Source organism: Lissotriton vulgaris, chromosome 1_1 (assembly GCF_964263255.1).
Source record: "Lissotriton vulgaris chromosome 1_1, aLisVul1.2, whole genome shotgun sequence".
Classification (NCBI taxonomy): Eukaryota; Metazoa; Chordata; class Amphibia; order Caudata; family Salamandridae; genus Lissotriton; species Lissotriton vulgaris.
In genome coordinates, this window is record NC_141685.1 from 1,140,248,081 (window position 1) to 1,140,273,046 (window position 24,966).

Consider the following 24,966-nt stretch of genomic DNA (forward strand, 5'->3'; position numbering starts at 1 on the left):
ACCTCCAGCTAAACCTTAAAAAAAAACGTTTGTAATGACATGTGGGAGCAATAGGCTAAAAAATAGACATCATGTGGAAGGGACCACCATTAATAGAGTTTTAACCTTTTCATATCTGGGATTGCTTTTTACCAGGAGTGGCTCCTGGAACACACTACCCCGGAGGTTATTTTTAGATTCTCTGCAAAAATGGGAAATAAACCCATAAGGGAAATTCTTGCCCTGTATAGGAGCAAGTGTGTTACAGGTGTCTGCTATGAGGCAGCCATATGGGGGAGAGCCAACACTGCCTCCTTACAAATTCAAGTAAACAAATTCTTTAAAATAGTGTTGGAAGTCCGTAGCTCCACAGCCAACTATAGAGTACATAAAGAATTATCTGTACCTTATCTAAGTGACCAAATAAATATGGCATGCCTCACTTTTTGGCAGGGGATCTGGGCCAAAAACGAGACTAAATGTGCAAAGGATTTAATCATGAATTTGCCTGGCCCTCGATCATTGCAGAAAAATTCCCTGGCTAGAGCACATTTATCCCCTTTTACCATGCTGTAAGGTAGCTTTTGATAGAAAGTATCCTGTATCCATCCGAGATTATAGTAAACGTGACCTGAAGTTAAGATATATTAATGCTAGGGAATGCGTTAGAGAGGCTGAAGTTAGTTGAAAACATAGTATTATCTCCTACTGTGAACTCCCATTAGCGAGCGGCATACAAACATTTCTAACGTTGGTAAGAAATATCCAACATAGCTTCTACCTAACGAGGCTTAGGTTTGGTACACTTCATTATATAATAGCATTTCCTAGAATGGAAAAATGGTGTCCCAAACTTTCAAATTGTCCGTGTGATGGAAAGTCCCCCCCAGTCCATGTTGCATTTTATACTTTTCTGTAGCTTTTATAGGGATATCCGTAAATCCGTTTCGAAACCTTTATTCCTATCTAGTACGCTTTTTTATTATAAATATGCTTTTAACTTTGTATGTAGCCTGGAAAATGAGAATTATGAACGCTGTCATTTTGTTTATACTATTGGCAATTAGAAGAAGAAAGGATTATTGACACTTGGATGCACTTTTATATGAAAAGCCGGATGAGTGCACTTGGTTATATCATCTATTTCTTATCCTGACATATAAACACACCTTGCACTGTATGTATGTCTATGATGAACGGCTATTTTGCACATAAATGACTGTATATTATATTAACGTGTACTGAACCCTGATGTATTGAGTGATTACGAAATATGCTGTTTTTAACTTGATGGGCTAAAAAAATATGTTTTCCAATTTTAACTGTTCGATTTAAAATAGTACTGATTAATGTTTTTCTGATTAGAATGCTTTTATGGTGGTATATTTTGCACTGAATAAAGCTGATTTGACTTGACCCCTAAGAGGCTCTGCACACGAATGCCCTCACAAATGCCCCATAACCTCTTACCTCCATAGTGGTCCCAGAAGTGTGCACATACCATTTGGGCAGGCTCCGTTGTTGCTCCTTGAAGCTGAACTTGTACTCAAACCTGCGATGAGCAGTAAGGGTCTCAGACTGGGAGAGGAATGGGAGTGGGAAGGTAGCCAGGAGAAGCGGAATAAACCCCAAGAGACTCATCTTGACCCAGGAGCTGGCCAAAGATACCTGCTGTATGAGGAAAGGTGGAGGGAGCAAGGACTAAGACCCGGGAGCTGCCTGCGGGACCGTGAGTGGGTACAGAGCACTGCACAGGGGCTCAGATTGGCAGAAACAGACCAGGCACTCCCTGATTAGTGAAGACCAACCCTCCTCTCCCCCATTCCAAGGATACCCCAGCCCACCACATCTCACCTGTCTCAGGAGAAACCGTCGCGGAGCTGGTAAAAAAAAGTGTCGCGTTTAAATACAGCTGCTGTCTTTCTGCTTCCTAAAAATGTTTGTTTATTAATTTTGAACGTGAGCATGTCTCATTCTAACTTAACTATCAACCAATAAAATGTATTTCGGGTTTACAACCCCATACGACTTGAAAGAAAGCACCAGGCCTCATACCTGACTGTGGCACTGCTGCTTCTGGCTTCTGCTGCAGAGCAGTGGGGGCGGGTCATGGAGTGTCATGTGAGTCTGGGGGTGCAGCAATGCTGGAAGGCACAGAGCACGTCCGATACTAAAAGTGAAAGAGTGGTATGCTGCACTGTTAAAAAGTATGAAATCAATTTTTGTAAAGTTGTTTTTGGCAGGCAGCACATAAGAAAATAAAAGCGCGGCCACCACTTTACATAGTTAGCGCAGTGTGCACGCTAATATGAAAGTGAAAGCAGGCATGGCCTGCTGTCAACAATAAAAACAACAAATGAAAACACGTCCGCCATTATCCCATCTGAGTGACATTGATCCACATTCAGTCCATCACTTGTTGTTTTTGCAATTGCCGCCCTAAGTGCGCTGGGGATGCCCAGACGTGGGTCCCAGGCACTCCACACCACTTGGAGTCAAGCTAGCCGGGCTGATGAGAGGTGTTACCTCGAAACCGGTCCGGTCCTCGGATGCTTGATTCCGTTCTGGGAAGGACATGGCTTTTGTAGTTCAGACTGGACTGTTCCCATGGGGCAACAGGGTCAGAGCTGATTTGCATATCGCCATTGTCTAACCCAGGGTGGTGTGGAGTGCAAAAAAAGATGGATTTGGGCCCAGATCTTTTGACTGGGGGGGTGTGTGACATTGATCCACATTCAGTCCATCACTTGTTGTTTTTGCAATTGCCGCCCTAAGTGCGCTGGGGATGCCCAGACGTGGGTCCCAGGCACTCCACACCACTTGGAGTCAAGCTAGCCGGGCTGATGAGAGGTGTTACCTCGAAACCGGTCCGGTCCTCGGATGCTTGATTCCGTTCTGGGAAGGACATGGCTTTTGTAGTTCGGACTGGACTGTTCCCATGGGGCAACAGGGTCAGAGCTGATTTGCATATCGCCATTGTCTAACCCAGGGTGGTGTGGAGTGCAAAAAAACGATGGATTTGGGCCCAGATCTTTTGACTGGGGGAGTGTGTGACATTGATCCACATTCAGTCCATCACTTGTTGTTTTTGCAATTATCCCATCTGAGGCGGCTGTGCTGCTTAAATTAAAATAAAACGTTGTTAGAGAGAGAGATCTTGTCCTGCCTGCAACAGCAGGTAGAAGAAAGCCAATTAAGAAAATTCTGCTCCTAGGCTCCAATTAAAGCATACATGTAACAACCAAAGTAAAAGTACCAGTCCTCATGGGAGTTTACAAATTAATACAAGGCGGTACTAAGGAGGGACTAACAAGCCTATTGACCTATCAAAGCCATCATTTATAAAGGACAATGACACACGCCAATGACAAATATGTGCGGAGAGTGGGCGGAGCTTTAAGTGCATACTGCAATACAGCATGCCTCGCAGAGCAGCGCATGTGCACTGACTAGGTGCGACCTAAGAAAGGACTAATAAAATAATTCCGGACCCAACCACTAGATGGTGGAATAATGCACAGCATGTGAATCCAGAAAAATCTTCAAGCTGCTAAACTATTAATACTGGTAAGTAACCATTTTGTTCTCATTTACTATTTATCCTTGCTTCTGGCAACGTTTACTCTTCCACAGCACTTTGGTGATTAGACTGTCCACTCCATCTTGGACTATGTCCACTCCATCTTGGACTAGAAGTTGGTGGTAAATAATGAAAACCCTTCAAAAAGCATTTTTTTGCTTTAAAAAAATGTGCCATGTTGCAGACATACATGCCCTAAGGGCATGTATGTCAGCAACATGTGCACCCATGCACAATTGAGGGGTGTAACAGGGTGTCAAAGTGACACCCTGTCCCCCTTGCAAATTCGGTATCGGTATTTACCCATTCGGTAATTGGCATTGATTCCTATGGACCTTGAGGCCCATAGTAATCAATGGCAATTACCGAATCGGTAAATACTGATTCGGTAATTACCGAATCATTCCGATTCGGTAATTTCAAAAGTGGAATTACCTACATCCCATTTACCTACTCTTAAATACCGAATCGGTATGATTCGGTATTTAAGAGTAGGTAAATCGAGATTACCTATATCGGGCCCTAAGGGTCTTAAAATAAGGCCAACACCACTTATTTCCTCATTTACAATTACACAGTATCAGTATGTAAGAATATTGGAGTAACAGAAGTCTAAACTTCTAAAATGAATAGAAACAATCAGTATCCGGAGAGGGGCTGAAACTGTTGCTTTAGCTTTGACATTGCTTAGATAATAAATTGGCTGCTTTTTCTGGGGTCTGCTCAGGTGAACTGTTCCCAACTATGTGCCTTCTCTGGCAAGCAGAGTTTTGTTTACTATGCTCCTTAACTTTAGATTGTAATAGAATACAGTCCTGAATATGTTACCACAGTGGCACAGCACTGCCACAACAGTTGCCTCCTCCAAAAACAGGCTGGTAACCTACTCGATTGATTGTGGAGTCTTACTGTAGAAGGAGAACGAAGGCAGGGCCATAGATCCAATAACATCTAGGGCTGTGTATACCGTTACTCGTGTCCACCCACACCTCACTTCTGGTCCACATGTACCATTGAGCCAGACGGCTACCATTTGTTAGAATACAGTATTCGCAGGTGTTTTGTGAGCTGCGATGGGAGTTGCATTGACAGTAATACTTTGTGTTGCTTCACAATCTAAGGGTTATTTTAATATTGAGGTATCCAGCATTATCAAAACCAAAACTGACCATTACCCTTGCCCCAGAATGAATATCTTATGCCACACAAAGATGCAAATCTTATCCAATACACACATATTGGTTCAGACGGGTGCCATCATTGTAAGCGTCACCCACTTGATTCAAGCCTGGTGTATTTGTTTCTGCCTTAGCAGCTCCTTGCTTGTTTGTCTTGCAGCCCAACTACTCCATACAATAAGTCCAAACGTGGCCATCGCGAAGAGGAGCAGGAGGACCTGACAAAAGACATGGAGGAGCCATCACCAGTTCCCAATGTGGAGGAGATCCTGCTGCCCAAAGCAGGTAGGTGCTGTTCTGCTCTTAACGAATCATGTGGATTTTCTGGCTTTTTTTTCAGAACTCCTATCTGTCTGAGTGATAGTGGGTCAACAGGATCAGAGTCCATTCTAGAGCCATTCACTAAGAACTCCATGCTGGTATGTCATTCCCTGCAATTCACTCACAGATTACGCTCTTCCACCATTCAGTGCAGTTCACCTGCAGCACACACTACTGAACCATTCCCCATAGCTCCCCCACATCCAAAGCACCTACATAATTCTCTGCAGCTCAGCCACAGATATTACTCATGAATCATTGCCTCCTACACTATTTCCTGTGAGTGCACCAGGTGATGAAGAAACATCCTCAAAGAATGTCTGCCTGTACCCTTCATTTTGAGAACTGTACCACCTTAGCATTAGCAAACTTACATCTGTATAATTTGTGCTATAGACCTGCATATTATTTTGTTTGTTGTAAAGGTATTGAACTGTTTATACCCAAACAAGTATTCATTATACTGTACCGATCTGGCACAGTATCCTTATAACCGTTACGTTTTTTGATTTAGAGATTCTCATAAATTAATAGAACGTATTCACAGCTGTGGAATGAGATTCATTCTTTACGTTCCTTAAGGCCCCATGTTCTGTGCTAAAATGGCAATCCGGGAGCCATGTACAGTTTGTGGAGCAATCAGTTAGCCTGTGTGGGCATGTTATTGCATATTGAGAAACTATACCTTGTGTCTTTTTTAACATCTTTTCTTCCTTTCTTGACTACAGTCAGTACGAAGAAAGATTCAGAAACTGCACCAGTAAAGGGCGGAACAATGACTGACCTCGGTATGATGATTTTCGCTGTACTATCCCTGCCCACGCATGAATCATTACTGCCCATGCTATACGCAACATGAAACCCTAAATAACCGCTTAACTTGTGCAGCTCTTTGGCACTTTATTTCTTATCCTTGTATTTATTTTCTGCAAATCATCTCTAATGGCATTCTCTGTTTGTGTGAGAACCTTTTCCAAAATGCTCAACAAGCTGTGACACAATAACTTTCCGGATTATTGTTAATGATGCATGAATAGGAGCCTCATTCTGTACTAATGAGTAATAGTATGAAAAGCGAGGCGGAGGATAACCTCTTACATCAGAGCTTCCTTAGCACTCTTAGGAACTGCTTTTTTTGTATTATTTGGTGTATTTCAAGGATAAAGGAATCTTCTTTCGTAAACAAGCAAATAATTGTATAAACCCCTCTAACGACCTTTTAGAGACATATCTCTGGCGAAAGTAATTGTACTTTCCTGCTATCCATTGTTTTACGTTTCTTTTTTCTTTCAAAGCGATAGTAAGAATGTCGAAGACCTTTCTATTAAACACATGAAATTATGGATTCTTTTCACTGTAGCTTTGTGTTCTTAAATACCTACAGAACATGTTGCTACCTCCCATTATCCCAATAAGATATTATTCATTTTCGGTAGGGGTCTTGAGATCCTTCCCTCAAACGTCAACTTTTTTTTCTTTTAGATGAACCAGAGGATGAAGCATCGGAGCCGGTGGCCAAGGTGAGAGTGATCCGAATCCCCTGGGTTGGGACTTTGTGGCAGATTGGGAAATGGAAGGGGGTGGCAAGATGCCAGGGGATTTTATGGAAATGAGAGGTACTTTTTTGGGGGTTGCAGACTGGCTTGGGGGAATGTTTCACGATGTGAGAGGTGGCTGTAGCTGCTTAGTGACATCAGTGAGCCACAAGGCAGAAACTGGGCACACATCAACTCGTTACACACAGGGCCAACATATGATTAGCATTTTGGATAAGTAACTGAATAATGTTCATTTTATCTTTGTAGAACTCCACTTCACAAGCTCTTTAACCATCCATTTTGATATTGAACCATTATTATCCTCATTTCTCTTGGTTCATTGTGATGTTTGGAGGAGGGGGTGTGTCCTCCCTTGCAAGGTATTGTCTTTAGAAGGCGCAGCTCGTTCTGGTTGTCAGTGAATGGGGAAGCTTGAGTGTAAGCACCAATCATGTGCTGGTGGGGGATACATGTTTTACAGTAATCTCTTAGAAGTTATTATGTTTCTGGGTGCAGCACCCAGTGAAGCAATACCTTGGGTGATTTGGTGGGCAGTGTCTGTGGTGAGTTAGGATGGTCCGGTGTGCCTGCCTATAATGCAAGGTGCTTGGAAGCTCCTCCTTTGGTTCCTTTTTATGTTTATGGCTGCATCTTTATTAGGAGATGGTGTAGAGTGCTTGCTAGGATAGGCTTTAGTCCATACTTGAGGTTGGGTGAACTATAATGCTCTTTTACCCCGAGAACGTGAACATGGGTTCTCTACCCCTAGGAGGAGGATGATGGTACAGCATCCGTGAAAGGCGAGCAGGTGAAAATCACTGATCTACATGAAGACAACGTAACAGAGCAGACGCACCACATCATCATTCCCAGCTACGCTGCCTGGTTTGACTACAATAGGTAACTTAAGAGTTAGCATGCAAAGAGGAAGACTTAAGGGTTGATGATAAAGGAATAGTGCAATCTATAACTGAGGGGTGAGGGTTCATACAGAAGAAGCAGTTGCCCCTTCACATGCTGGTAGTGTGAGGTGAACATGTGTATCACTGTAAGTGTCTGTGTGTATGTGCAGAAGATGGTGGACATTAGAAAAAATGAGGGCTTATACTGAACTTCGCAGGTTCACAAATACATGGTTCTGCTAAGGTTTTACCATTGTTTTTTAAACACTGCAACTTAGAGAACAAATCAATTTTATTTGGCAGACCACTTTCACCAAAAGCATTGAATAGCAATTTGCAAAGGGGTACAACATCTATGTGGGTATGCAGTAACGTTGACAACATAAGGCTGATATTAAAGAAGACAAGCATTTACAATGCAATAGGTCTCGCAATGACATTGTTTTGAGCTATTAGCATTGTAAATGTTATTGTTTTTTTCCCCTTCGTGAAGCATTAATTTAATGGTGTAATGCAAAATGGCAATCGCTCACTTTGTTGTAATTGCAAAATCTATTGCATTGCATTTGTACTAGTATGAATTTTGTATAGTAAATGGTACTGGCTTTTAATAATGTTTTTCTTTTTTCTCATATTAATCTAATGTATTAAAAATGTTAATACCCACTGATTTTGTAATAAGGACTCTGAGTGGCTATTACATATACCCATGGCCAGACTGGGAGGGACAGGTTGTATTGTACTACCGGTTATTGAGTGAACCTTTAGAGAAGTGACTCCGCCTTGATGGTGCAATCACTACTACTCATAGAAAGGGAAGGGGCTTGAATCTTAGCTTACATGTACTGGAAACCCACCACAACTCCCACTACAGCATGGCGAGCTCTTTCTGCAACCTCCTCCAGGTCGTTTAGAGTGACAAAATCCTGGTGTGTTGTGTAGTGATTTAAAATTGCTCCGTTTCTTTGATGCTTTCTGAAATATAAAAACCGTAAAGAATATTCATTTTCCCCCGATTTTAGAGTTTGAAGCAAAAACCACATTGAGCAGGCAGATTAGCCTGCGTTGACCCCCACCGTGGCCCTTAATCTTTTTGCCTGAGTCATGGATTTCTGCTAGGCTTGTTAACTCTGTTGTTGATTTAGAGCAAACCCTGGATTAAAGGTGCCCTTTAGTGAGAGCCACTCTTCAAGGATTAGCCGTGAAAGGGCTCAACTACTCACTGACTCGCCCCGGGGCCTGACCCATGACTCCCGGGTCAGACAGGCCCTCATCCTTCGCCTCCTAAAACCCGAGCAAGATGGAGGCCGCAAACAAGTATCTTCACCGTCACCAAGGATTTAGTGCTGCGGTGACAGTGGGTATAAAAGCGAGGTCCGGCTGCCATTTTTATTATTGCAGCTGCTGGCCCACAAAATTGAGAGATGATAAAGTAGATAGAACATGAAAGGCCCCGTCACTGTCATTAAAGGGAAGTCTTAACCTTTTGGGGAAGTGGGGAAGGAGAGAGGCTCATCTGTTTTGTTTCTTTTAAAAAATTTCAGAATTGTGTTCTTTTTTTTTTTTTTACTGCGCAGCACCGCCCAGGTATGCGTGCCAAAAGGCTTTTAAATAGGCACTCCATTCATAAAGGGAGCGTTCGCTGCAGTCCGGGCACTGTCGTTCAGGTATGCCCAGACTAGCTGAGAGACACAGGTGGTGAGTGACCCGCCTTCATGCCATTTTAGCAGAGCAAACTGTCAGTGGAGTCTGTTTGTATGGCACGTTTCTAGTCTGAATAGCAAATTCCTTAAAAAGCAAGAAGGGCCAAAAAACAAAAGTCAATTCAAACCAACTATCGAAAGTGAGTGTTTGCACTGAAGGAAAGAAAAAACACATTGTTGCCCAGAGTCACTGTTTGGGTTGCTTTTTTAAATCTTGTTTTAGGACAGGTCCGTTCATTAATTTCATTTTTTATATCCCCACGACTGAAAGGGGGTCCCTGAAGGTCCCGTCACCCCATTTCGCTACACACTGTAAGGACTGTGACCAATTACCACCGCAATCACAAGGAAGCGCCAACAATCAGATACATGTTTGACGACTTGGCCTGGACAGCATAAGGCAAGAAGCAAAAGTTTAGAGTGGCACTATGGTTAAATGACTCTGAAAGGGCTCCACCCACCACCACCACCACCACCACCACCACCACCACCACCACCACCACCTCTGGACAATGCTTCACAAAGGTTTCCTGTGTTTTTTTTATTAGTTAGTGGCCCTGAGAATAGAAGTTTCCGTAGAGGAAATTCCAGCTGTCCTGTTGCAAATGGTTTCTCTTGAATGCAGCTGCAGCAGAAGGGTTGGCCGCCTTTGTGGCGAGCCAATGGACTCTGCTATTCACTCATAACTAGCCCCCAGACTCTACAGGAATGCCTCCACTGCAGTTGAAGCCATCTCCTCACAGCCAAGCTACAGCATACAAGAGAAACTGAGTGTGATTGGACTTGCCGCCACAGAAACCTGTCTGTATCCTAAGCGTAGTCGAAAACAGATTAAAGAACTCAGTGTTTTTGTCAGCCTTTACAATAGTATGGACGTAGCAGTTCAGGTGCAGTTCCCTGACGCTTCGAGACGCAGCATTGTTCTCATCTTTGCTTTGCCTCCTTGCTCCGGGGGCGGCCTCTCCTTAGCAGGGTCCTGTTACCGTGTGTATTTGGTGATCTGGTTTCAGCCATTATCCTTTCGGAGGACTCTTTGTTTCCTCGTGTTTACACGAAGCAGGCCTACGTCAGTTTGCAGACGGATTTCCTAATCTTTTAAATTGTTATTTCTAGGATGGCTGGTTTGAGGGGGAATAATGGTGTGTTGTACACCCCCTGTGAAGCGAGCCTCCATCTTAAACCCCTCCCACACACTGAGTGTTCAGACGACCAGGATTGAAATGCAGCGCTGTAAATACTATGAACATTTACTGCAATCACGGGACATCACTCCCTGCGGCCTCTATTCACCTGTGCCATTCACTGACCAAAATATCCACAGGGACCATGCAGTTAGAAGCTGTCGACGTCCTTGGAAATGCGGTATGAAATTGTCCTGCAGGACCTGCCGCTGTCATCAGTATCTTCTTGTATGAGAAGGAGCTTATTTTGTTAGGCGGAGGGATGGGTGGGAAGGGCTTCCGGGGGTGGAATTTTCTATTGCACAGAATTAACTTCTAAAGAGCAGTGAAGGAAAGGCCTCAAATGAAACAAAGGCCAGACAGATGCAGAAATGCGAGCAGTGATGGGCCTGCTGTGACTGGCGTTGCTTCAGCACTCGCGCTAACTTGATTGAGAGAGGATGGAGCTTCCGGCTAACGAACTGCAACAATACAAGTAACCGGAGACTGCTAATTAAAAACAGATGGTCCGACAAAGACAATTTGCTTCGAGACAGCCACAAAGCAGCCAACCCTGTCCAGATCGGCTAGACGAAAAGGCGATAGGGCGCGAACAAAAAAAACCTAACTTCCAATGGCAGCCCACCGTTTAGCATAAACGGTGACACCAGCCAATGAAAATGAGGGGCGGGGCTCCAAGTCCCCTTCTCAAATCTACTCTCTCACTATATGCCTCGCCGAGCGAGCAGTGCATGCGCTGCAACGCTAGGCGAGACCTAATAAATGATAGTGTGAAGTGCGGGCTTAAGGAAGGTCGGTGCTTGGGGTTGAGAAGTGCAAAGAAATTAAAACAAAATTGGGTGATAATACAAGTTTGGTCTAAAGAATGTAGACATGCAAGATCTCAGAAAAAAATATGTGAAAATGGATGAGAAGAAGCTTGTCTAACAAAATGTTTGGAAGTTGAAACCTTTACTTATGGGCAATTGTGATTATATGCATAGAAAAAGTGAGAGCAAAGCTAAAAAATTACTATAAGCCTAGGAGGATAAGCATGAAAGAGCAGGAGTAAAGACAATTTCTGTAAATGTAAATACAAAACTAGACCTCTGGTCGGCAGCTCCTTCTTGCTGCAACAGACTGACCAGAGTAGCACTACAGGTAAGGCAGTGGTAGGTAGCCACCACTGGCGGCCATTTGCGGGCGGCTCATACTGCACCATTTGAAGGCAGGGCCGCAGATGCTCATGAAGAGGATTGCCAGCATATTGGGTTTCCTTCAGTAAGGTCTCTGCTGCTCACATTGTTTGGGTAAACAATGTTTTTGTAGTATGATGTCTTTTTTTCACCAAGCTGTATTAATTTTAGCCCATTAGCAGTAAGATGTTACTATTTGCATTTGAAAGGCTATCTCTGCCGTCTTGCTCACTGGGCTGTTGAACTCTCAAGAAAAAAGGCTGAACATTTTTTTTTGCCTTTCACGTGGTCTGTGGCATGCACCATGACAAGAGCCACTGGAATTCTTCATTAATGGAGGGCCACATTTTGTGGCTATGTGTACTAAATTAGGTTGCAAAAAAAGGCAATGTGCTGCTTTAATTTTTACTCATATTAACACTGTAGGATCAAATATTTCACCTCATTAATATAGGTGTAACACAATGGACGCACAATCGGATAGTTCCAGTGGTCTTGACTGACATATCAGCCATTCCTCACTTTCCAGCCAACAGCATACTGCAATGTGGGTCTTGTATTTTTGTCATAACACTTTTCTTTATGGATTCAAAACCCCAGAACAAATACGATGATGGCTAAAATATCCAGAATAGTCTGAAGAGGTTGTACGTGATCTGGATCCACTTGTCAGATATATTCTAAAATGTTACAAATTCATCTAGTCCACTTCAAAAACTGCTTGATTCACACACAAAACAAATGGAAACTATTTTCATCGATTTTGTGAGGGTTTACTCTTTTATTCATATCATGCATTAAAACAGGCATTGGCAACACAAATTGTTTTGTCTTTTGTGTAGGGGAAAGCTTTATGTTGAGCCTCACAACACTACAGTGGTACAGCATGGACAGGAGCAGCACAGCTTTCCTTAATGCATAGAATAAGTATAGGACAGATGGCTCTAGCAGAGGGAACATCACACAGTTCTCTCACTCATACAAGGCCCGTATAACGTAGGTAGCTAACACACTACAGAGGTTGTGAGAGGAGTTTGAGGACTGTTGTACACCAGCCATAAACATGCAGACATACGAGGACCACAACACACCTGGAAGAAGTTGCCAAACCTCTAATAGAAGTACCATACTTCATGTACTCATCTAAGATGATGAAACACTCCTACTTAACGGGGGTTAAGGTTCATTGGAGAGTTCCACAACTATCATAATCCAAGATTAGTACTGTTTAATATCTATTTTCAATAGAGTACACTTCCTGTAGTGCTCATTGCTCTATTTTCTTTATCTGTGAACATATCTTATCAGTCTGAGACTATAATATGCATCTGAGTAGAGTGCTTGCTCATTCTATGACAGATGTTTTAACAAAGTCCTAAAATGATTTTAGGGCACCTGAATGCTTTCTAATTTTTTTTGCAACTCACTCTATGCCACTTTTCACTGCATTGTTGCTAAGTCGAATGACTGTAAAGCCCTATGGAGAACTTTGTCAGAGATCCTCAGCTTTAATTAATGTTGCTGAAGTCTACAGAAGGTCTACAAGTCAGCATTTGGTTTGGTGACTTCAAGGACAACGCCAGCACCACCATTATTATTTGCCTTTTCAAGTGTATGTTGTTAACTGTAGTTCCAGTTGAGTGAGGAGTACAGTGGTTGGGATAGATTGATATGACAGTATTGAGAGGGTAAAGGGTGCACAGGATTCCACAGCTAGTTTCTAGAGTGGCTCTGTGTTCTGGCACAGAGGGTTTCACAGAAGAAACTGACGTCTGTGCGCCAAAGGCGACTTAGATGGCTCCACTGACGTCATATTCGCGGATGACAGTCATCACGGAGCAGTATGACGCTGTCCCCCGGCGCACGGAGGTAATGCTGAAAAATTTCCTGCTCCAGACTGGTGCCTGGGTACAATTCTTAAGTTAAGGAGTCTGCGGTTAGACTGTGTCTCCACCAGTTACTACTTTTCTGAAGGTAAGTAACTTGTACATAAAGTAGATATTGACCTAATTCACACAAAGTCCATTGAGGGACGTGCAGCTGAAATTTAACTCCCAAAAAAGCAGGATATGAGCAATGCATTTCACAATTGACAATTACGAAATTTTTGACTAGTACTCTTTTCCTGAAAGGTATCCCAGGTGTGTCAGTAGAGGGTAACATTACCACAATGCCTAGTGTTTTGAACCCATTACAGCCGTTGTACAAGCTTGTCTAGGAGATTTAGATAAATAGCATTTCCGAAGTCTAGGTCAGATTGTACTAAAGCCCCTACAGTGGGCATTTGATGTACTGAGACATTGTTGGGTAGATTTTCTTCAGTTGTTTAATTTGCCAGAAACAAGTGGTGATCTTTGGCTCTAGGACAAATAGGAATCAATGTAAATCCCTAGGTTGCGTACAACTGTAGACCGTGGTGGTGGTGGACCCATGGCGCCTTTCCAGCTGAAAGGTCACCATTTGACGATCGCATCTCTGGTGATCAGAAACTCGTTTTTGCATTAATATGTTTTGACAAATTTGATAGAATCCATTAAAAAAAAAAAAATTAGGATCTTGGGTAAAAGATATGAAATTCCTGTGATGCTGCAAGAAGTTTCCGTAGCAGTGAAAAGTATGGCTATCCTCTGTCTGTGCTTCATCTGCACATATGTAGAATTTAACCCCCATGGTGTGGAGAAGACCAGCCAGAAAGAGAACTTATCCTGGGGTAATACCCAAGTTGATGGATTTGGTTACGTAAAAGAAATATTGTCTAAAGGTGGCCATTAAGAAAAGAACCTTCCTTAAATGACAACACAGGTACATAACTGGATACAATTCTAGAAGAGACCTAGTAAGTGAACTCCAGAATTGGAATTTCACTGTTCTTTCTGCCACTGATGTTTGTGGAAACAATCTGGAAAAATAAGATACCTAGTGCTGGGCAGTTTTGCAGCGTGAATCTTCTTGATTACCATTATTCCGCTATCTAGTGGTTGGGTCCATAATTCTCCATTTCGTAGTCCTACTATTTTTTTTATTGGTAGGCGTGAACGGACCACTATCGTACTACTTCTTCTGGATGCTCGGCCCTTTTGTCGCCATCTTCAGATACATTTTTCTGCTGTTGGGTCTGGACGCTTGCTGAAGGCTCTCCAACGCGAGGAAGACGTTTTTTTAAAAAACTTTTATTTTTGTTGCAAAATCAAATATCATCATCATCATCTTTCACATAAATGCCTACAACCCTGAGGCCGGCTTGTAGTATGGTTTAAATACAAACAATACGGAGGTTTCTGAACCTCGTCCGGTTGTAGAGGTAGCATCAGTTATCAAAATGATCAAATATACGGAGCGAATAAGTTTACAGTAAAATACAATTTGCTTTTTGTGTTTTTTGTTTTCATATTGAACGTCAACTAAAAGAAACTGCACACATGAATCAGCATGATATTAAGTTAGACTTAGTGTGATATCTAGCACCATAGTTGTCATGTGAGGGACCAGCTATATACATCACCCTAGACCCCAACCCGCCCGCATCTCCCCCCGCCCAAGCCACCTGCTACATGACCAGCCCCGTGTCCTCTATGTAAGTAGCCTACCATTTGGCTTCTGCCCCCAATCAGTGTTCTTCTTCATCATCAGAACCCTCAAGATCCTCTTCCGCCAACGGCTCACAGATATCCCCCCTATAGGAGTTCCACGGTTGCCAGACCCCATTCCACTTGCGCGGGTTATCTCTTAATTTGTAGACTGCTCTTTCTGTCAACATAAGCATGTCCATGTTTCTGATCCACTGTGCCAGTGTGGGGAGGTCTGCCGATCCCCATTTCTGTGCGATATCTCGTTTGGCTGTGACAAGCCCTATCGTGGTCCACATCCTTTCATAGAAGGTAAGATCAGTAGGCCCCCACACATTCAGTAAACACATCCGTGGGTCCAGTGTGAGTGAGGTGTGGAGTGTCTGTGCAATGGTACGTAGAACCCGCTGCCAATAACTAATAACACATGGGCATTCCCACAGTGTGTGTATAAACGTGCCCTCTTCCCCGCAGCCCCTGAGACAATATGGGTGGTCCGCTCTGTGTAGTTTGTGTAGTGTCGTTCGGGTATAATAAATCCTATGTAAAATTTTTAACTGCACCAGACGGAATTTGGACGATATACCTGCCTCGCGTGGAGACGCATGGCAGCGTTCCAGTCGGACTCGTCTAAGTCTCCGACATCAGTCATCCATTTGTCTTTTAGCTTCTCCAGTGGGTCAGGTAAATTATTGATTAATTTGCGATATGTTAGTGAGGTTGCGCCTTCCTGTAGGAAATCTGTAAGCAGACGGTCCTCCAGCGGGGAGGATTCCGGTGGGGATGTGTCTGGTGGGATTGCCGCCTGTAGGGCATGTCTGATCTGGATGTATCTGTACAATTTGTTATCCCCTAATTCATACTGTTCCTGAAGGGTCGCGAATGAAACCACTCCCTCTCTAGTCCACATGTCTCCCACATTTGATATCCCGATGTTGTCCCATTGGGTAAAGCCCTTAGTGCGTCGCAGATGACCCAGTGCCTTGGTGTCCCACAAAGGTGTAAGTTTTGTGATGGTCCCATCCCAGTGTAACTTCGCTTGTGCCTTGTACCACAGTTGAACGGTGTGTTTAGTGGGCCCCATGAGTTTTGCCGCAATGCCTCGATGATATAGTGGTTCCAGCAAACTATTCGTGCCCAGTTGTGCCCTGTCTGCTTTACATGCTGGATCGTCTTGCGGGGCGTGCACCCACTGATTAAGGATCTTGAGTTGGGCCGCCCAATAGTACAATCGTATATTGGGCAGTGCAATGCCTCCATCGTACCAGCTCCTATTCAGCTTTGTGTGTGAGATCCGAGCTGGCCGGTTCCCCCAGAGCAGACTCGTGATATGTGCCGTTATTTTTTGTAGGAAGCTGTCCGGTATCAAGCGCGGGGCGTTCTCAAGAACGTATAAAAAGCGCGGCAGGGCCATCATTTTAAATAATGCTGCCCTGCCCAGCAATGTCAGTGGGAGTTCTTTCCAGTGTTGCACATCGTCACGGAGTCGGAGCAAGGGAGGCTGCAAGTTGAGCCGCGCGAACTCCGCCTCATCGCAAGTGATATGGATTCCCAGATATTTAAAGGAAGAGGGAGCTATCTCCAGCGGACAGGAATCTGGAAGCGGTGGGAGCGTCCCCTTGAGCTCAAAAATTATCGATTTCGCCCAATTGATGGTATATCCTGATACTCGCCCATGCGAATTACAGAGAGCTAGGAGGTTGGGAAGGCTGTTTTGTAGGTCAGTAAGGTATATTAACATGTCGGCCGCGTAAAGGGACACTCTGTCTTCCCATTGCGGGTCCCATTGGATTCCCTTCAGGAGCTGCGTAGTACGGATAGTGACCGCCAGCGGTTCCAGAACCAGAGCAAAGAGGAGGGGCGAGAGTGGGCAGCCCTGTCGTGTGCCACGTCCTAAATGTATGGTTCGAGAAATGTGACCATTAGCTACTACTCTGGCCATGGGATCTTTATAAAGCATACGTATCCAGGAAAGAAATATTGGACCAAAGCCCATACGTGTGAGCACTGCGAAGAGGTAGTTCCACTCCACCAGGTCGAACGCCATCTTGGCGTCTAATGATAGGATCGCTGCCGGTTCCCGCAACATTGAGAGTCTCGCCACCACTCCGTGTACCCTGCGAATGTTTAAGGCCGTGCTTCGATGCGGCATGAAGCTGGATTGATCCGGATGAATCAGTTGACTTAAGCACGGCAGGAGTCTATTTGCCAGCACTTTAGCTATTATTTTGGCCTCCGGGTTCAGGAGGGAGATAGGCCTATATGATTTACAGTCGCTGGGCGGTTTACCCGGTTTCGGGATAGCAACGATAGTCGCCATCCGTTGATCCGGCGGCAACGTTCCCTTCAACCTACTCTCTTCGTACATCTGAAGAAGGGGCGCACTCAGAGATTCAGTCATAATTTTAAACCACTCAATGGGCACCCCATTGGGGCCCAGAGCCTTACCCGAATGAAGGGAGTTAATGGCCAATTGGATTTCGTCGATAGTCAAGGAGGCATCGATATCCTTCGATGCCTCGTCTGTCAGTTTTGGCAAAGGCACACATTCGAGGGCGTTCCGGGCCTCATCTTCTGTCACCACTATTGTTGGAGTGTACACTTCATGAAAGTGATCAGCCAGGACTTGTGAGGAAGAAGTTTGAGGTGAAATTCCCCTCAACAGGTTACGAGAATACCCCTTCAGTGGGCTCCCTGTGCAGCCTAATGGAGAACACATCATTCTAGTTCTGATAGAATTGCCACCACAAGTTCTTGCAGAAAGACAGACACCCAGTCTGCAACCTCTGTCTGCCTGCCTGCAGACCCCCAAAGTGAAGGCTGCAATACCTGCTCTGTGTTCACATTGAAGATGCGGAGTGTGAGATAGAGTGGCGAGCTCATCACACAATTCAGGGACAACATACACCTCCATCCTTAAGAGACCTTGGTATCTCAAGCGATAAGGAGGGAAATGTTGCATAAGGTACAGAGAAGGAAGCATCAGAGGCCAACCTGTGATCTTTGACGTAGAAGGCCAGGCATCCAAGAGGACAAAGAAATTAGAGGCAAGATAGTCATCATCCTCGAATAAAATGCCAGAGTCAAGAAAATTTGACTCCCAGGCATCGATGGGAGCTTCAACGTTAAAATGCTCGCCGACTGCAGGCACGCCTTGAGGCAAGGAGCCCTTCAAATCCCTCGAAAGGTAAACAGCAGGAGGAAGATCTCCTGAAAAATCCAATAATCAAAAGATTGACATTTGAAAGGCATTTCGATGTCAAAAACGGAAAAGTTGCGACTAGAACATCGAAGCTCGACGGCCCAGGTGTCTTAGAAAGATTCTTCCACTCCGAAGAAGACTACAGTAAAACTTGATGCCGAAAAGCGGGCGGAAGATATTGAGAAGAGACGTCTTGGGGCCAAAATGGCCGCCCTTCTACAAAAAAGTAGGACTTTAGCAAAAGTCTAAAGGGCTTTAGAATCCCGCCAAAAACATAGACACCGCAGGATCAAGGGAAAAAAGAGGTAGAGGAAATCAAGCCTCCTTTAACTCCAGAGCCTCAGGAAGAGGAAGAAGAACTCTTCTACGAAGAGGAAGAAAAACAACTGGCAGAATCTTACCAACTTCGGAGGAATCAGAAAATGTGAGTCCCAGTGGCAAGATCTTAAAACAGACTCATGAGGAAGGGGTGAATAGTTATCCGTTGAGGCATTGCCATGTACAACCAAGTTGTCAAACAAGCTGCAGGCAGGTACGTCCAAATAATCAAAAAGACTGCAGACAAGTACGGTGTTACACTGGAGGAAGAAATACCCCAGTCTTGCTTCCTGCTGAAAACACTTGTACCAAAACTGACCAGGAATCCTTTCCTACCATCCTTCCTAGCGTCCTAGACCAGAGAAGAGAATACTTCAAGGAACCCACCACTTGTGGAACGGTGACTACAAGGGCAGAGAAAAAAAGATAAGTTTGCGTTGAAGATTTCACCATTTATAAAGGGCACAGTACCAGCTGACTACATTATCACATCAACAGCAAGGAAGAGGGCCAACATTCCCTCTACATCAGGTCTGCCCCCAGACAAGGAGAGCAAGAGGATGGAACTCATGGGTCAAATGTTTGAACGCAGTGCAGCTAACCAGTGGCTTATTGCAAATTCGAATGCCCTCTTTAATTGCCATACCTGCCAACACAGGGAGGAGATGGGGGCACCTAATGGAACAATATAAAAAGAGGCCTGCACACTTAGCTGAAAATGGCAAAAACATTGCCAACACATGCCTTAAATCTGCATTGGACGCATCAGACGCATCCAGACGGAAAATGATGGGCATCACTCGGAGATGCCATTTATTGCAGAGAATTTCAGGATTCAAGCCTGTAGTGCAGGCCAAGACACTCAGTCAGATAAAAAAGGGCAACGAAACAGCAAAATCAATGGGAGCATTGCAATTTCAAAGAGAAATGCAAAGGGGAACAGTACCACCATGCAGGCCTACAGCGAAAGGCAGCTTCCAGCCTGGAACATCCCACCAGAGCTTCCAGGGAAGCAACTTATCGTCCACAACCTAGCAGGGTTGGAAGTACCAGCATCAAGGATGACAGTGCTTTTGGAGTAGAACACTGGGGAAAGGACTGCCAAAGAGAGGAGGATCAACTCCACCAAGTGACTTCATAACGGGCCACAACCTCTCACGAAGAGCATCAGTCAGAGGCATAGACAAAGATCCTAAGCTCCTACACACAGCACCTGTGGGAGGCATAATAACAAACTTCATTTAGGAGAGGAGGAATCAGACAAATGGATCACTGCATAGAAATAACCAAAATGCCCCCCTCAAGGGAACCAATAAAGAAGGTACCTTAAAAAGAGAAACAGCTAGTCTTCTCAGGGCGGTAGAGGAATTGTTAGAGAAGAAAACAATGCAAACAGTACCAAAATTGGAAATCAACACAGGAAATTGTAGGAAGCTGGCTCTGTATTTACTATACCAAAGTGAGGTATAGTGTGCACAGTCCAGTGGAACCCAAAAGATAAGCAGAGGTTAAGTAGATAGCATCTCACTCTCTATTTGTGGTAGTGTGGTCGAGCAGTAAGGCTTTATCAGAGGACAGTGTTAAGCATTTGTTTTACACACTCAGTCAGCAAATGAATTCACATACAAATTCAGACCAATTGTTTTCGTATAAAAATATTCTTTTAGTTATTTTATTTTCTAGAACCAAGCAAACCTGGCACAAGTAAGCAATAAATACTTTACAGTAGTAATTCAGTTTGTAAACAGTTTGAATTGCAATTGTGTGAATGCACTATGATGTGATTACAATAATGCTACTGATAATGCAATGCTTTTCAGAATATAGTACATATACTTTGTATAGTATATCTGAAAGAGAAACGTTAGTAATAGATTCCTTACCTTAGAATATCCCCCTGTGTCGGACTGGATCGGGAAAGTTTTGCTTAGCAGTACCCCTGCGCGTCGGTAGGTGGCGTCCTGCGGCTCCACGTCTGTCACTGGCGTTGTCAGCTCCGAGATGACGTCACGGAGAGTACTTAGGCAGCGCCCATGCACGCTGACATCAGTTCTTTCTTTTTCCGCGCCAGTAAGCGCATATCCAGATTGAGCACGTACCTTGGTCGTTTTTTTTACCACTATTTTGAGACTTTGTCTCCCTTCTTTTTTTCTCCTGGTGCACGTAGGGATGCCCGGCTTTAAGTCTTGTGAGGCCTGTCGCCGTAATATGTCGGTGGCGGATCCCCAAGATGTTTGCCTCTACTGCTTGGAGATCAATCACGACTCCCGGGACTGCCGTGCTATGGCTCCCAAGGCTTTAAGGGAGTGGCGCCGGAAGTTGCTGGAGGTCCGGCATTCGTCACATCGCCGCTCTGGGTATAGGGGCCGTTTCTGGGACCGCTCGCAGGACCGGCACCGCTCTCTCCTCGGACTCCAATTCTTCACCTTCGGATTCCGGTAAGCATCGCCATAAAAAGAAGTCGAATAAGCGAGTTCGCTCTCCGACGTCCCCCCATCGCTCCCCGGAGGCGGATGTGGGGCACAGGAGCCTGGGAGTCCTGCGGCGTACCCACCATACCCGGGTCCGTCGGCGACTCCCGAACAGATGTAAGAGTTCCTTGCTGCTTTCGGTACCATTTCCAGATCCTGCTGGACCGGCGGCTCCGCCACCGGTTCCAGCCCTGGCGCCACAGTATCCTGCACCGCTTGCTCCGGCCTCGGTCCCACGAGGTGCGGCGTTGCCGGCTCCTGTGCCACCCTCGGCTCCACCCGCGGCTCCATCTTCGGCGCCTCACTGGATGCCGTTTCTCACCTTTGCCCGGGTTCACGGACCATTTGGTCCGGCCTGGGATCCACATTGGGAACCGGCACCAGCCTGGCCCCAGCCAGCGCCGTACCCGATGCCGTTTATCCCCTCTCCGGCTCCGCTGCCACGAACAGCCCCCTCTTCGCCCGAGGTGGACGACAGCTGGCAGGGGTCCTGCATGCTCGGCAATGTGATTCCGAGCTGGATTGGGTGGACGACTTGGCAGATGCGGGCGACCTCGATTGCTCCTCTGACCCATGGTTCGCCTCTCCCCCGCCTAAGATGGAGGAGGGTGCCTCCTACACAATGGTGCTCCGTCAGGCTGCTGAGGCCCTCAACCTTGACCTCCCCACAGTGGCCCTCAAGACCAACCTCCTCACCGAGGTGCTCCAGACAGCGTCTGCTTTGTTGGAGTTGCTGCTCCCCTTTATTGACGCCTGTACAGAGGTCCTCTTGGGCACTTGGTCGAGTCCAGTCACGGGGGCCCTGGTGGACAAAAACGTTGCCAGACACCGCCGACCTGTGACCCCGCTTTCTTGACCACTCACCCTACGCCTGAGAGCCTGGTCATTCAGGCCTCGACATCGCAGAGTGCCTTTCCCACAGCCTCGCCGGATAAAGACTTTGAGGTTGGACCAGTTTGGGAAGTGGTTGTTCTCTTCAACCAGCCTGGGGCTGCGGTCGGTGAACACCACCTGCTTGTTGGGCCGCTACTCCCACGCGGTGTGGGATGCCGTTGCTCAGGTGTTGCCTCAGTGTCCTGAGGAGGTGCAGGCTGCCCTTTATGAGGCAATTGCTCAGGGTAAGGATGCAGCTAAGTTTGCCATTCGGTGTGGGCTGGACACCGCGACTCATTGGGCAGGGCGATTTCTACGACTGTGGCGTTGCGGCGCCGCGCCTGGTTGCGTTCGACTGGGTTCTCGCCCGATGTCCAGAGCTCACTCATGGACATGCCTTTTGATGGCACCCGCCTATTTGGCGGCAATGGAACGCTTTAAGGACTCGCGGGCTATGGCCAAGTCCTTGGGTCTTTCTACTAAGAACCCGGCCACCACTGGTTTTTATTCCTTTCGTGGCCAGGTTAGGGTCACCCAGGCATGTCCCTCCAACAGGACTGTGCAGACCCAACCTCTGCGCAGCCGTGGTCCCGATTTCCGCAAGCGTGGGACGGGGAACCAGCGTGCAGGTTTGTCCAGCTCCACCCCCCTGCTTCCAACCCCCCCTGCTTTCACATCCAAGCCTTCCTAATCTGAGCTTCAGGGAGCACCTTTCGCCAGTGGGTGGCAGGATCCACTATCTCCTCCCCCGCTGGCGCGAGATCACTTCGGAAAAGTGGGTGCTGCACATAATCTGTCAGGGTTACTCTCTTCCCTTTCAGTCCTCCCCTCCAGCCATGCCACCACGGTGCCACCGCATGTCGGGAGATCATTTGGTTTTTCTCCAACTGGAAGTCGCAGCCGTCCTGGCCAAGGGGGCCATCGAGTACGTTCCTGGGCCAGAAGTAGGGAGTGGTTGCTATTCCCACTACTTTCTGGTCCCCAAGAAGGACAAAGGGGGTCTGCTTCCTATCTTGGACCGCCAGGACGTCAATCGCTTCCTCTGGAAGGAGAAGTACAAGATGCTAACTCTGGCTCAGGTCTTGGCTGCCCTCGACCCTGGAGACTGTATGGTAGTGTTTCGACTTGCAGTACGCATATTTTCACATCCTTGTCCTGCCGGCCCACCGGCGTTAACTGCGGTTCACGGTAGGCCAGGAGGATTTTCAGTTTACTGTGCTCCCCTTCTGCCTTACCAGTGCCCCTCGGGTGTTCACGAAAGTGATGGTGGTGGTCGCAGCTCATCTGCGCCAGTCAGGGGTATCAGTCTTCCCCTACCTCGACGACTGGTTGTTAAAGGCGGGCTCGCCTCAAGCAGTCGTGACCCACCTTCAGACTACGGCCGACCTCCGGCACTTGCTGGGGTTCTCCATCAAAGTGCCGAAGTCGCACTTGAGTCCCTCTCAGAAGCTCCCCTTCATCGGAGCGGTTCTGGATTCGACGCAGTTTCGGTTCTAACCTCCCGAACAGCGAGTCTGGGATATTCAGGCTATGATTCCGATCTTTCAGCCTCTATCCCGGGTTTCAGTCAGGATGACCCACCGGCTCCTGGGCCAGATGGCCTCCTGCATCCTGCTGGTGCAACATGCCAGATGGCATATGCGGGCTCTGCAGTGGGACCTGAAGTTCCAGTGGGCCCAGCATCAGGGCAACCTGTCTGATCATGTCCAGATCTCGGAGGGCACTGCGTGACATTTGCAGTGGTGGCTCACGAATCGCGATTGGGTCAAGGGCAGATCCCTCTCCCTTCCCCAACAGGAGCACACAGTGGTGACTGATGCGTCCTTCCTGGGAATGGGAGGCCACCTGGGAGAGGCGGAGATCAGAGGCCTCTGGTCTCCGGCAGAGTCCCTGCTCCCCATTAACCTTCTGGAGCTTCAAGCGATCCGACTTGCACTGAAGGCATTCCTTCCTTCGGTTTGGGGAAGTGTTGTGCAGGTGTTCACGGACATCACCATCGCCATGTGGTACTGCAATAAAACAGGGCAGGGTGGGGTTGTGGACTCTTATGTCAGAGAGGCTCTCTGCCTCTGGACATGGACGGAACATCAAGGCATTACCTTGGTGGTTCAACAACTGTCAGGTTCTCTGAACGCCAGGGCGGACGAACTCAGCCGCCGGTGCATGATGGATCACGAATGGCGTCTGAACTTGGACGAGGTGCAAGGTCTCTTTCGGCAGTGGGGAGAGCCACCGAAGAGAACGTGCAATGTCATCAGTTCTGCGCGTTGGAATTTCTAAGGTGGCACTCGCTTGGCAACACTTTTCGTTGCAATTGGAGTTGCGTCTGTTGTACGCCTTTCAGACTATACCACTTCTGCCCAGAGTGCTGATGAAGATCATGCGCGACCGGGCCCAAGTTAATCTTGTGGCTCCAGACTGGGCTCGAAGAGTATGGTATCTCGAGCTACTCAGAATGAGCATCGCTCTCCCAATCTGGCTGCCTCTTAGGGAGGATCTTCTGTCGCAGCAGCAGGGGACGGTCCTCCACCCAAACCTGTCCAGCCTCCACCTCCATGCGTGGAGATTGAGAGGTGACAGTTAACGGCTTTCGACCTTCCTCCTGAAGTTTGTAATGTCATTCAGGCAGCCAGGCGTCCCGCTACTAAAACGGTATACGCCTGCAGGTGGAACAAGTTTGTGGCATGGTGCACAGTGAAGGCTGTGGATCCCCTTTCTGCCCCTCTTTCTGAGGTTCTTTTGTTACTTCTTTCTTTGGCCCGGCAGGGCTCTGCTCTGGGCATTATCAAAGGTTATCTTTCTGCGGCTTCGTGATCAGCCTTCTCTTTTTAAATCCCCGGTTGTTAACTGTTTCCTGAGAGGCATTACGCACAGTTTTCCTCCTGTACCATTCAGAATGCCGCAATGGGACTTAAACCTTGTTCTGACATATCTGATGTGCATTCCCTTTGAGCCCCTTCATAACTGTCCCTTGCGCTT

The 24,966-nt window shown here is 46.4% G+C and overlaps 1 protein-coding gene across 4 annotated transcripts in view; it reads left to right on the forward strand.

The window, feature by feature from the left end:
• The window catches only part of SMARCC2 (SWI/SNF related BAF chromatin remodeling complex subunit C2), a 482,651-nt gene that overhangs the window by 142,648 nt on the left and 315,037 nt on the right, over positions 1–24,966 (forward strand). For all 4 annotated transcript variants that reach the window (XM_086963879.1, XM_086963886.1, XM_086963883.1 and 1 more), the window contains exons 11-14: positions 4,898–5,022; positions 5,787–5,846; positions 6,541–6,578; positions 7,366–7,496. In XM_086963879.1, the coding sequence (XP_086820005.1) occupies positions 4,898–5,022; positions 5,787–5,846; positions 6,541–6,578; positions 7,366–7,496 (354 nt within the window). The remainder of the gene's footprint in view (positions 1–4,897; positions 5,023–5,786; positions 5,847–6,540; positions 6,579–7,365; positions 7,497–24,966) is intronic.